Source organism: Kryptolebias marmoratus, linkage group LG10 (genome assembly GCF_001649575.2).
Source record: "Kryptolebias marmoratus isolate JLee-2015 linkage group LG10, ASM164957v2, whole genome shotgun sequence".
Classification (NCBI taxonomy): Eukaryota; Metazoa; Chordata; class Actinopteri; order Cyprinodontiformes; family Rivulidae; genus Kryptolebias; species Kryptolebias marmoratus.
Genome location: NC_051439.1, coordinates 9,583,388 through 9,596,096, shown reverse-complemented (window position 1 = coordinate 9,596,096; position 12,709 = coordinate 9,583,388). Strand labels below are relative to the sequence as shown.

The following is a 12,709-nucleotide window of genomic DNA, read 5'->3' as shown; positions in this document are numbered from 1 at the left end:
TTCATACAGGTGTGTTGACGCCTGGGGCAGACTTGGCCTCAGTCCATTCCATTCACCTTGGCTGATTTAAACAATAACTATCATATCTCTTAAAGGAGAAGGGAGGGTAAAGCGTCAGGCAGGCGATGCCTAAGAGCTGTGTCGGGGCCAAGAAAAACCCCCGCTGACGTTGTCAGAGCTTGTTGGTGCTGCAGTGAGGAAAAAATGTTTTTTTAAACCCCCTCCCACCCCTCTCATAACCCTCCCCCCTTTCTCGCCCTCCACTTTTGTACGGGATTCAGTGTTTTTGTGCCGTAGGACAGAGTGTGGTGAGGAGACAGAGGAACAAAGTGCTGCTGTGTGGAGCAGCAGCTGCTGCTTGCTGGATCAAAGGGGCAACAAGCGTGGTCTTCCTGGCCCGACACTTCTCTGGAGGTGTTTGACGGACAGTCAGCAGCTGGGGCCGCACAGCCCGCCCTGTAGGGGTTAGGCTGCTGGACTGCAGGGCCCAGAGCTGACATCCCCTCACTGGACATGGGGGGGAAAGGCAGGAAGGTGTTAGATGGGGAGGGTAAAACGCACTGGAGATGTCTATGTTTGTCTCTTTTGTTGATTTTATTCACTTCTGGCATTATTTTTTTATATTTATATTTCTAATATTTTGACATTGCCCTCATTCATCATAGTGCATCATTGATCTTAATGCCAGATCCTAGGAGTCAACCAATTGTAGCTCGTCACTGCACTTCACACTGCAGTGCTCCACCTCCGTGGTGCAGAGAATCAGAGCGAGAAAAAAAGAGACGGGGAGCGAGCATGCCGCAGTGCTATTGATTTATTTTAATTAGCTCCTCGTTATATCTTGTCAGTTAGCAACACAAATATATAATTCTTTGTCTGATTTTCCACTGGAGTCCAATGAGTCACACTCCCCAGGTTTCAGAAAGAAACGACTCGTGCAGCTAGACTGACGGAGCAATGCAAATGTTAGTCATATAGGACTGAGGTGGTGGTGGTGGGGAGGGATGCCACAAATGGGCGATGAATGGAGTAATAAAAAGCGAAAGAAAAACAGGTCAGTGAAAGTCCATGGAGGAGAGGTGAAACAGTCCCCCTTTCAAAGGCAAACAAAAGAGTGTGTGTGGGTGTGTGTGTGGATGAGAGAGAAAGGGAGAGATAGACAGAGGTAAAACTATGTAAACACAGTGGTTGCCCTAAAGTTGGGCCCTCGTTCTGACGTTCCTAAAAAATGCTCCTGCCTTGCTCTGTTTCACATCTGCACTAAATCAAACACGGGGGTGAGGTAATGTGCGCCCAACCTATGTCTCCTGACTTCTGTTTTAAGTTAAAAGAGGAAAAAAAGGGATTAAAAAAAGAAAAACTCCGTCTGTTATAGGATGACTTTGAGAACTTTTTTCCTGTCTTTTTTTCCTGCATCTTCATCCTGGTAGATTGGAGCCTGTGAGAAGCTTCCTTGAGGTAGTTTATGATAAATCCACAGATACTACAGGTTCAATCTGGTGGCAAACTACTGTATATATAAACTGTTACAAGGGCCTTGCTGGACCATGGGAGCTGATTTAATCACTGTGTTGATATTACAATAGATCAGTGTTAGAGATTCAGTAGCACCAGACTGCCCCACTGTCTGACCAGACCATAATTAGTGTTTGCTTATACTAAACACGTCCTTCTCATGGGGTTAATTTGCATGCAATTCCTGGTCAAAGGACATTGAGTGTTTTTTTACTCTTCTTGCTGTCTTTCTTTTTAGAAGAAGTTCAGTCTAAAACATTCTCTTGTTTGATTCCAGTGACTCAATTGTTGGGGGTTTGGAATCTTTATTTCTGTCTGAAGCGGAAGTATGGAAGCAATGAGCTTTAATAGGAACCAGAGGACAGTCATGTTTGCAAGCAGGGATCACGGACTGAGCTCAGCAAATTCTTCTTCCAATTCTGTTGCTTATAATCCTCCTACAAGACAGATAAACAGAGGCGTGGAAGTTTGACTGACGAATGGAAACTTCTTTCTCTCTGGCTTATGAGCTTTTGAAACGGGCATGCTTTGGTCAGCCGTAAAGGTGACAATCTGTCAACAATCTTTATGTTGCAATTTTACAGCTGCATCTTTTCTTTGGATGGTTTACAGTTTGAGCAGTCCAGTGCTTATTCCTCAGAGTAGACACGTTCAGTGCTTCTCTGTTGTTGTTTTTTTCAAGTTCACTCTTGCTATGTTTCATTCCTTCATCATAAACTCATCGAACGACTGACCCCGCTCCTGATTGGCAAATTTTTTCTGATCTCCACAGCAATTGGCTTATCAAGCATCAAGTCTCTCTCTCTCTCTCTCTCTCTCTCTCTCTCTCTCTCTCTCTCTCTCTCTCTCTCTCTCTCTCTCTCTCCCTCTGTTTCATCTCCCTCCCTTACGCATTCTCTCTTGGCTGTGCTCCAGGATAGAGTGGTTTGGCGTGACAATTTAGAAAGGAAGGAATGCTGACAACAGGACCGAGTTACCAGGTGTGGCTGCAAGTCAGTTACCCAGAAACAAGACCTTTCTGACAGATTGAGAGGAGGAAGTTAAAACAAAAAGAATAAAGGCAAGCTCTGAGTCAGAGAAACTGGTTTGCAATGAATATATCTTTAAACCCAGTAACCCTTCATAAAAGCCATCAGCATTAAAAAGACAATAAAGTTTATAGTTTATTGCATTAAAATAGAGTCTAGGCAAGATTAGTTTTAGACTTGTGCCAGTTTTAATCCTGTCACATCAACATGCATATTCACATGACACTGAATGCCAGACAAGGTAGTTAACACTCAATGAGGTTTTCTCTGAAGCTCCCCCCTCATGTGAGAACAGATATTATTAACCAAGGATTCAGTGTTGATCCAGCCTTGTGGAGACCTTGTGTCAAGTGGACTCCTGCTGCCCTGGCTCCATCATTCATATCTGTCTGCTGTTTTCCTTTTGCAAGCTACAACAGTCAGTGCACTATAAACCTTCCACTTTAAATAGTCCAGGGTGTGAGTTGTTAAAAAGAGATGCATACTTATGTTTGTGTAGCTTTTATTCCGTCCGTTGCATCGCATGTTAGCTGTAGGTGCTACTATGGACTAGTTGGCAGTAGTCTGCGAAGAATGTGCTGACATGCACAATACCTGCACACAGACTGTGTACACCCTATCACATGCACACTCCAACGCGCCCTTACCACTGCAAGTTTGGTGTTTGATATGCAATATGAAAACATGTTAAAGGCTTATTGGCTGAACAAAATTAGGTGCTTACGTTAAACAGCAGTAGACCACCGCCCCTCCCTGCCAAACCGCCTGCTCCTGGGGTATTGTACACATTTTGAGCTGTATCCCGATGAATGACCTCCTCGTGACCCCCCCCCTGGCTTTAATTATTTGTTTGAAGACAGCATGGAGTTCCCATGCTGAGAGGTACGCTGTGTACTGTGTGTACGTGTGTGTGTTGGTGTTTCTGTGTGCTAACACTGAGCAGAGGCAGGTCGTAATAAGCTAGACTACCAGATGTAGATAATAAAACATGAGCTTTGGGCTGGAGGTTTTAAGCCGTCGTCCCATGTGAGCCTCTTGCGTTCTGGTTAGTCCTTGGACACTCTGGCAGTAGTTGTGGTCATGTCCATCGTGGCGATGTGCAGATTTACAGCACATATGTATGTTTTAGCAAGTGGTTTCGGAATTCTCAGTCCCTGTGGTCAACCTCTGTGTCTCTCTCGGGGCTTTGGGTCCATCCATCTGACAGTCCATCCAAACTGTCTTCATCTCTGGAGGATTCCTGCTTGTGTTGTTCTAAGCACACTCCATTAGCAGCTCACGGGTTGAGGGAAAACATTGTTATCAAGCCAGGCTCTGATAATCTCAATTGGCTTTACTCAGACTGATAAAAGGTGCTTTAAGGCCACAGGAGAGGCCCTTGGTCACCCCCCACTCCCTTCACTGCACCTCATTGCCTGCTTGTTACTGTGGCAACTTGCTTAGCTTGCAAAAGCTGCACTTTCTTGACTTTGTGGTGCAATATGGCCTTAGTTAGTAAATAGGGAACATTGACAAAAACTAGGTCCATATGAGAAGCAGCCATTTAAATATAAATGTTTGTCTGCACAGCAAAAAAGTTTTTATAATAAAAATCACCATTTCATTAAAAAAAAATTAAACATGCCAAATATTTTTTGTGTACTTTAGGACATACATATTTCTTGTAAAAAGTTAGAAAAACGCATGCTGAAGAACTGTATTTTTACATAAACATTTAGTGAGGAAAAAGAAATTTGAAAATGGCACTTTGATCCTACAGTGTACTCTCCAGAGAATTTCTTTTGCAGTGAAACCGTATGGTCAGATTTAGCACCTGGGAAGAACATTCCTCATATTATGTGTTTATGGTTATGACCCAGAATAGGTACAAATGCACATGGTTGTGATTTTGAGCCTTTTTGGTGCATCTAGTAGGTGAAAAGCTGTATATATATTTTGGCAAGCAGTGCAGTCTGTGCTTAAACAGGAAGTGTGATAACAGAAATGCATCTTTGTTTACTTGCTCTGCTGGTTTTCAAGCTGGAACTATTTCTCTCAAAACTTTTGACAGCAGGGGAATCTGACAATAAGTTGTCCCATTGTTCTTTTAAAAAAGTACTTTCCCAGTAATAAAATCCTCAGCGCTCCCTTAAATCACAAATCATGCATTACAATCCTATGACTTCCAATCCAACTCTTATTCACCTCCCGTCCTCCTCTTTCATTTCCTTATAATCTCATATGGATGTGTTTCATCTTTTTCTCTTGGGGGCCCACAGCACCCCTGCGTACCTGCACTCTGGATGCCCCCTGGCAAATGAGCACCGCGTCTCTCTTTTCCCAGCCGTGCATTTTGTACATTTAACCATGTCACTTTGAGCTGGGCAGATTACAGGCGTTTAAGTTCATTGGAGAAGGTAAGGGCAGGTATCAGGGCTTCATGGGGGATTAGGAGCCCAAATTGGTTCCAGCTCTCCCTTCCTTCTAATGACCAGTTCATTGGCCATATTGATGGTGCAGAGGGCTTGTACGCTAGAGGAGGGAGGTGAACCTTTTTTTTTTCCACCCTCTCTTTTCTGCTTCTCTGGAACCAGCATGCTGGACAGCTCCAATGTGATTTGAAACCCTTGTTTAATGTCAAACACATGGTGGTACCTGCACTGCTTTGTCCAAGATTTAAGATTTTAAAAGCAAACAAGAGAAAGCTAATTAGAAAAGAGGCAAAATAAAAACATGGAGCAAAAGGTGGAGCTCTAGCTCCGCTTGAGTGGCCAGCTTGCAGTTGACACGGCCCAAGGCATGCTATTCGAAGTTAAAAAGGTTGCCCCTGGCTGGTACTCACCTCCCAGTGACCTCCGGCTCGACACTGGAAAAGCCACAGGAGCGAGCCTTGCTGGGGAGGCTTTGTGGAGCTGTGCTCATTCGCTGCCGTGGCGGTGATAAAACTTCAGACAGCCTAATTGATGGGCTCACTGACATAACAATACCTTGTGAAAGCACGGAGTGGCCCATGCCTGGTCCTCATTTCTGGACAGCTGGAAGGAGAGCAGAACCCCCTACAATTCAACCAGAGCGGGGGTCCCACTGAGGGGGATGGTGGGGGCGGGGGGAGAGAATAGGTAGGATGCAATGAAAGGAACCATTTGTAGCCTGCATTTTTTTGTAACTTAAAGCTGACTTTGAAACTGTGATGGATGATAACATTGCAAAAATAATGTTCTGGAGAGAGCGGGGTGCGTAAGAAGTTGCCATGTGTTGTGTACAACTGGCTGCAGGACTGACTGAGAAAAGAAACGAGAGAGAAAGGGATGTGCCCAAGCTTCTGTGCCCAAGCTGCACTTAATACTTGAGGAATGTCTCCCTGGTGCCCATAGCAACCGAACGTAATCAAAAGCTTTATTAAAAGAGGGGGGAATAGATCATATGGAACATTAAAAGTATCCCTCACTGGGTTCTCAAGTCAGCACACAATTGCCCTTTTGTTTGTTTCTGTTTTGTTGTGTGCGCCTCTCAAGGACTTTGCGGCTAATGTTGCCATTAAGTCATGCAAAACTGTTTGTCTTTGTTCAGGCTCGTGATGAATCTTTTTTATGCATGAATGCAGGGTGATTTAACATTTGTCAATTCTCCCCTTTTTGTTTTTTTTTTCTTTCTTCTCTTCTCTAGGTTTATTAACGCCAGGAGAAGAATAGTACAGCCCATGATCGACCAGTCAAATCGAGCAGGTAAAAAAAAAAAAAGCAGAACAACCCAGCCAATCTCTGAGAGTATTATTCTTCAACCTTTTGTTCCCCTACATAAAGACATCCTTCCCAAATTCTTTTATAGTTGGCATGCCATGCCTGGGGCTCAGATTTTTTTTTTTTCACAGTACTCATACACCTATTACCCCCTCAATTAAACCCTTCTGCACCCTCCTCTTCGTGTTTCTCTTCATTCCCTTTTACATTTTTTCAATGTGATGTTCTGCAATGTTGCAAGCTGTTTGCTGATCAACTCTAATTGGCGATTTCCGACTCTAAGTGGAGAAAGTGGTATATTAGCGCTCTCTGTGAATTACTAATTGGACACAAGGGGAGTGCCAGAGATGCTAGCAGCAGTTTATGAGTTATATCCTTTTTTAGTCTATTTTGTTTTGATTCACCCTTCCCAATTTAATTTCCCTCAACTCCTCAGAATTACTATTAATAGGTGTTGTGCAAATCTGTGCAAAGTATCAAACAAACCTACATGTTACTCAATCATCAGTCTTAACAGTAATAAGTTTCACAAATTAATACATTGATTTTTACTTGATTAAATTAAAGATTATGTTTGATTTTAACATACATGCAGGATGGATGAAAATATTTGTCTATAAAAAAATGGCAGAAATAATGTCCTAGTTGAAGATTAACCTTAATAATGTAATTGCATTGTTTGTTCTTCAGCAAAGAAGCTTATATGTGCAGTTTCTTATTTAAATTCTGTGAATTCATTCCCTTCTATATGGCAGAAAATCTCCTCATCCTGTCAACATGCATGTTTTCTTTGCTTGGTTAGAGAATTAGAGAACAATGTATCTCCTGTGCTCATGGTTTTGAATGACACTGACTGTGTGTAAGCATGTGTGTGTGTATGTGCTTGCATGCATAAGGACCTACTGTATGCGTGTTTGCATGGCACGCGTCAGTCAATGCGGTCCACCAACACGAGCACAATGTCTTACAGTATGTTTGGGCTGGAGCTGAGACAATTGCTGATTGTCTGGTGTGTTCTCTTTTCTTCTTCCCCCCTCCCTTTTTCATGTCCACGTTTTGACTACAATCAGGTTTTCTTCTTGATCCTTCAGTGAGCCAAGGAGCAGCATACAGTCCAGAGGGCCAGCCAATGGGCAGCTTCGTGCTGGATGGTCAGCAACACATGGGGATCCGACCAGCTGGTAAATGCGTCCACTTCTTTTCTTGTTCCATCCTTCCTCCTCACATCCTTCTCACTTTCCCAGTCACTATTTTCACCCCTGCTTACTCTAAAATTGGTCAGCATTGTTCCTCTTTAGTCACCTTAGCATGGAGAAGATCCCCCAAGTCAACAAACCCTCACCTTTTGCCTGACTCTCTCTGTTTCCTTTCTTTATTTATATATGATCTAACACATGGGAAAATACTTCATAATTATAACAACTGAATCTATATAAATTCTCATGTCTGTGCAACTCCTTCTTTTCCATCATTGCTTCCAACCTAATTAACCTCATCCCCTCCTCCAGTGGTTCTTCTTCAGCTTTTCTGTGTTTCAAACTCTTGTTGACCCTTTTTCTGGCATTTATCTCCTGTTTCTAGGGCCTATGAGTGGAATGGGAATGAATATGGGCATGGATGGGCAATGGCACTACATGTAACCTCCATCTTGTAACGCAAAGAAAAAGGGGGAAGTAAGTACTGGGAATGTTTTTCCATGTTTTTTTAAACATATTTTGTTTGAGGGTTTATAAAAATTAGATTTTTTCTTTGTTCCTTTTCATTGGACCAGCGCAGCTTCTTTTTACCCAGGGTGTAATTTTACAACAGTCTTCAAGGGTGTTTTAGCACAAATCTTTAACGGTCGAGGTGGGAGGGCCGAGAATGAATTGGACACTTGTGAAAAAGTGGGAACCATCCTGGGACAGAGAGGACCCGACTTGTGGCGCCAGACAACAGGAACAACAACAGAGTAAAAACAAGGGGGGAAAGACAACCTGGCATGGCATGCACAAATTTATTTATCACAACAGCGCCATCGCTCTCCCCGTCGTGGACAGCCCAATGCAAATGTTGGACATTTAGGGAAAAAATAACATCTCCTGGGGAAGGGGCTGACAGGGGGAAATTAAGCAGGCTCCAGTGAAGCGATAAAGAAGGAGAAGTGAAACTGTCCTCCGAGTGACATAAATCTGTCTCGAGAAGGATTGATGCCCAAATTATCTTATATGCAAAGACGGGAACACCGCAGTACATTACAGTCCCTGAGCTAGATATACGGGCCGTGGGTGACATGGTCGATCCTTCAATGGGGATTTGGTTTGAGATTCGTATTGGTAGAAAGGAGTGTATGTCTGTGTGTGGGGGTTGGGGGTTGTTTTGATTATTTTTCACTGGGGGTAGACGATTTAAGGGAGAGTAGAGGCCAGTGAGAAGCCTGACCTGGGACTCAAAGACAAGAGACACTAAGATAAATTTATACGGTTATAGACACAAGCATCCATTCTGTGTCCAAAAGAAGGGGATCTTTTTCACACCCACACAGATACACTCTTTCTGTGTTGTTTTTCTTTTGCTCACACAGATACCCATAAAGAGACCCTCCTATGCAGCTAAATGCCGGCCGACTGATTAAACTGGCCATTTTTGCCACAGTGCTGACATTTGAAAAATCGAGACATATCACATCCCAAAGGTAGCAGGGCAGACAAGATTTTATTTAACACCTAAACTCCCATGCCCAATGAGGCACAATATAATAACACTTACCTTGATTAAAAGAACCCTTTATATGTAAATGGAGGCTGGATTTACGAAAGGGTCACAGCTGCAATTCCTCCGACAGAGATCATTTCACCCCTCTGGTTCATGCTCGCTTTCTGTCTCCCAAACGTTTGGTCTCATCCCCTCCTGTCTCCACTAATGGCCACAAAAAAAAAAAGAAAAATCAGGAAGCAATGTTCCCTAAAACAGCCACACAGAGACAACATTTGCTCAGGTTGGCTAATTCTTAATGTAGGCCTATATAATTTTGAGACTACTTAATTACGTAACATACTTTATGCTTCATGACCAATTACATTAATAGCTTAATACAGAGGAATATTATCCTCTCTTGATTTGATTACACAGCCACACAATATGGTATATTTGGTACTTAATTATGGCTAGCCATTGAGCAGGACTACTGTGCCATAACAGAAATGCACAGCCTGCTGGGGAGTCAGGCATGCAGAGATGGTCCAGTTTGTCCTCGGTTATTGTCTTGAGATGGTTTCTTGTTAATAAAGGAGAGAGAGGGAGGGAGAGCTCTAAGATACAGTTCCTCCAGGTTATATGGAGGTGAGGGCGCCCATCATACCCTAATTCCCTAAAAAAACTTATTTTTTTTATGTTTTAGGAGACCTGCTCTGATAAACGTTTGCATTTCAAACAAACTGACATGGAAAAGGAGTATTAAAAAACAACACAGCTTTCATTGAGTGAGACCGGTCATTAATCTTGGCCTTTGCTGTCCCTCTCTCCTTTCTGTACTCCTCCTTTTCCCCTCACCGAAGCCCTCCGGTGTAATTTCTTAATTGCAGTGTACTAAGGTGCAGGAATGCAGAGAGTGAGCATGCCCAGTGACCTCACAGCGACCTCTCCCCTCCTATTACAGCTTCTAATCCCCCTGGGGTTTATATTACAAAGCAGGCCAGCCCAGACTGAATCTCAGACCAAGGACCCCTGGCTTCAGCGGGACCTCCTGTTCACTTGTCTCTCCCCAAGGTCCAGGCCTCCGTACCAGTCATGCTCTCATACGCCAGTCACAGGCTCGAGGACGCCTCCCCAGCCCCCACCACCATACTTACTCTTTTTTTTTTTTCTGATTACAACAAACGGGGATGTGAAAAAGCCAAACAGTGGTACTGCTGAGCCAGCTCTATGTCCTGGGTCCTGTCACAGTATGAGAGATGCGAGCATGCTGAGGTCTCCACACATATGGAGCGGAGTCCATCTGAAGGGACATCACCACACCCCGCCTCCTTTTCCTTTCTTTTCTCTCCTTACTTCCTTTCATCTTTGTTGCTTTGTCTTGCTCCCACTTCCTGCTCTTGTTCTCGTCCCACACATGATCTACTGTATAAGTAAGCTTAAAGTTCTCTCATTGAGCAGAGGAAACAAGGCCTTAATGTTCACTGTCTTGCTGATACGACCGAATCCTAAATTATTTAACAAGTTCTTTAAGGGATTCTAAATCAAATATATTCACAGAGACACATACTCGGGAGAAAACGCCTGTTTGGTTTGTCACTAAATTCAGCTGGGGAATTGACTGCTCCACTTGTAAAAGTATTAGCACTTCTCCGCGTCGATATTCCTGCTTGGTTTTCCTCACATCCTCCAGGACTCCGTTGTCTGTGGATGACTGAGGATCATTTTCCAACCTGAGACCTGACCACAACGCTATTGGGCATTGTAAACCACTCACTGTGGCCTAAAATAGCCCAGTGCAATAATGTCTCGCTTTACTTGCAGAAGCTAAAAGCTTTGTAGTCACACACGCAATGTCATAAAGTCTGCTAAGCTCTCTGTTGGTGAAGCTGAGTTTAAATTGAATTAAGGGCCTGTTAATGGAGAAGGAGCATGTCCAAGCTGCAGTTTTATTGACTCCGTGAATATATTTCTCTCCCTCTGTCTGTCTCACAGGTCTGCCAGTCATGCCAGGGGAGTTTGTACCTCAGAGCAGTCCTGTGGGCATGAGCATGGGCCCACCCACGTTCACCAACTCTCATCAGATGACTTCACACCACTCCCACCATCGACACAGGCCCCTTCTTTACCTTCCGGATCAACTCCACGCTCCCTACCCTCATCACACCATGCTGATGCACGGAGGACCCTCGTTGCACCCAGGAATGACCATGACTGCACAGAGACCCCCTTTGCTCACTCCCATTGAACCCAGTACTGGAGGACACGGCCTGGACATCCATGCCCAATAGTAAAGGGAACTTTGCTACCACGACAACAGCAGCTGCTACACAAAAAACAATTCAGAAAAATGAAAAAAAAAAAAAAAACAGCCCACAATAAAACCTATTTTGAGACTATTTTTAAGAATCAAAACAAACCTTTTTGACCAGATTTGACTCTAAACAAACAGAATTCCAGACGAGCTGTGATTCTTCTTCGTTTTTTTTTTTTTTTTTTAACTTGTCAATTTTGTTACTTTCATCCAAGCAGAGGACCAAGCTGACAAGAACACTTTGTAAAGTCTTGGGCTTTTGGTAAAGATCAACAGAGGCTGTTGTGACGTGTGCAATGACTGGACACACGCACACACTCAAAAAAAAAAAAAAAAACAACACACACACACTTTTCGCACTCGACATCATAAAAATGTTCAGTACACTTTCATGTGACATGCTCTTTGAAAATAATATCACTCTGGAAGGTTGAAAAAAAAAAACAAGAAAGACTCCAAGAGTTATAACTACTGTAGTATAAAAAGTATAGATAAATAAGTTAAAACTTGTGCATTTCTTTTTGTTGATCACATGTTTTGTTTCCTGAGCTAGTTTTAGAATTAAAGGTTAACCTTTTCTCTCTCACACTGTGTGTGCTCCTTCCTGGAGAAGAAACTGTCTCGCAGCACAACACTAAAAACGAAAAAAACAAAGAAAAGAAAAAAAAAAAAACAATAAGAAGATGGAGCATTTCAAGAAGGCTTTCAAACCACAGAGGGCAATCAGGTCCTGTCCCCTGTAATAGCAGGGCATAATGGGAAAAGGCTGTTAAAGGACACTGGATTGCTCCAGAAGATTCAGTTTTAATATTTTTCATGCCCCCCTCCTTTTATTTTTTTTTATTTTTTATTTTTTGGTTCATGAATGAATGTTTTGCCCTGTAGGTTTTAAAGGAAAAAAAAAAGTTTTCTTTGACTTTGCCCAAGCACTGGATTGTGTTGGTTTTATACATTTTTATTTTTATTTTTTTTTTTTTTAATTTGTTACCCTGGACTCTCATTGGTAAGAGCCTATCGAAGGAAGCTTAACAGTGGGAAAAAAAAAGCAACATCCTGCGGCGCTTCTTCACCTGCAGATCAACACAACTTGCCATAAAGGACAGTACTGACACAAACGTTGATTCTGTGGCACTGGAGAAGCAATTTGATGGTTGATGCACCAAAAACCCTAAACATGAAAAAAAAAGAAAAGGAAAAAAAAAAACCACTTAAATTATGAACTCATTGCTTTTGGGAGAGACAAAAAAGCAGAGAGAATATTGTAACAAACTTCGTACAGAGTTCAGTCTATTAATTGTTTCATGTTAGATATTCTATGTGTTTACCTCAATTGAAAAAGAATGTTTTTGCTAGTTTCAGATCTGCTGTGGCATTGATATTGTATGTCCATGAATTCCTTCCTTTTTCAGCACGTGTTCCTCACTAGATGATAAGATGCCGTCTCCCTTAAGCTTTGTCAA

General features: G+C 42.7%; 1 protein-coding gene across 7 annotated transcripts in view; it reads left to right on the top strand.

Moving 5' to 3' along the window:
- meis2a (Meis homeobox 2a) overlaps positions 1-12,499 on the top strand; it is a 77,968-nt gene extending 65,469 nt beyond the window's left edge. For 3 of the 7 annotated variants that reach the window (XM_017414749.3, XM_037977772.1, XM_017414757.3), the window contains exons 10-12: positions 6,189-6,247; positions 7,333-7,443; positions 7,844-7,917. In XM_017414749.3, coding sequence (XP_017270238.1) covers positions 6,189-6,247; positions 7,333-7,443; positions 7,844-7,902 — 229 coding nt within the window. In that variant the 3' untranslated portion in view covers positions 7,903-7,917. Of the gene's footprint in view, positions 1-6,188; positions 6,248-7,332; positions 7,444-7,843; positions 7,918-10,930 lie in introns of those variants that run through there. The other 4 variants (XM_037977773.1, XM_017414773.3, XM_017414781.3 and 1 more) reach the window with 3 other exon arrangements.
- Positions 12,500-12,709: the final 210 nt, after the last annotated feature.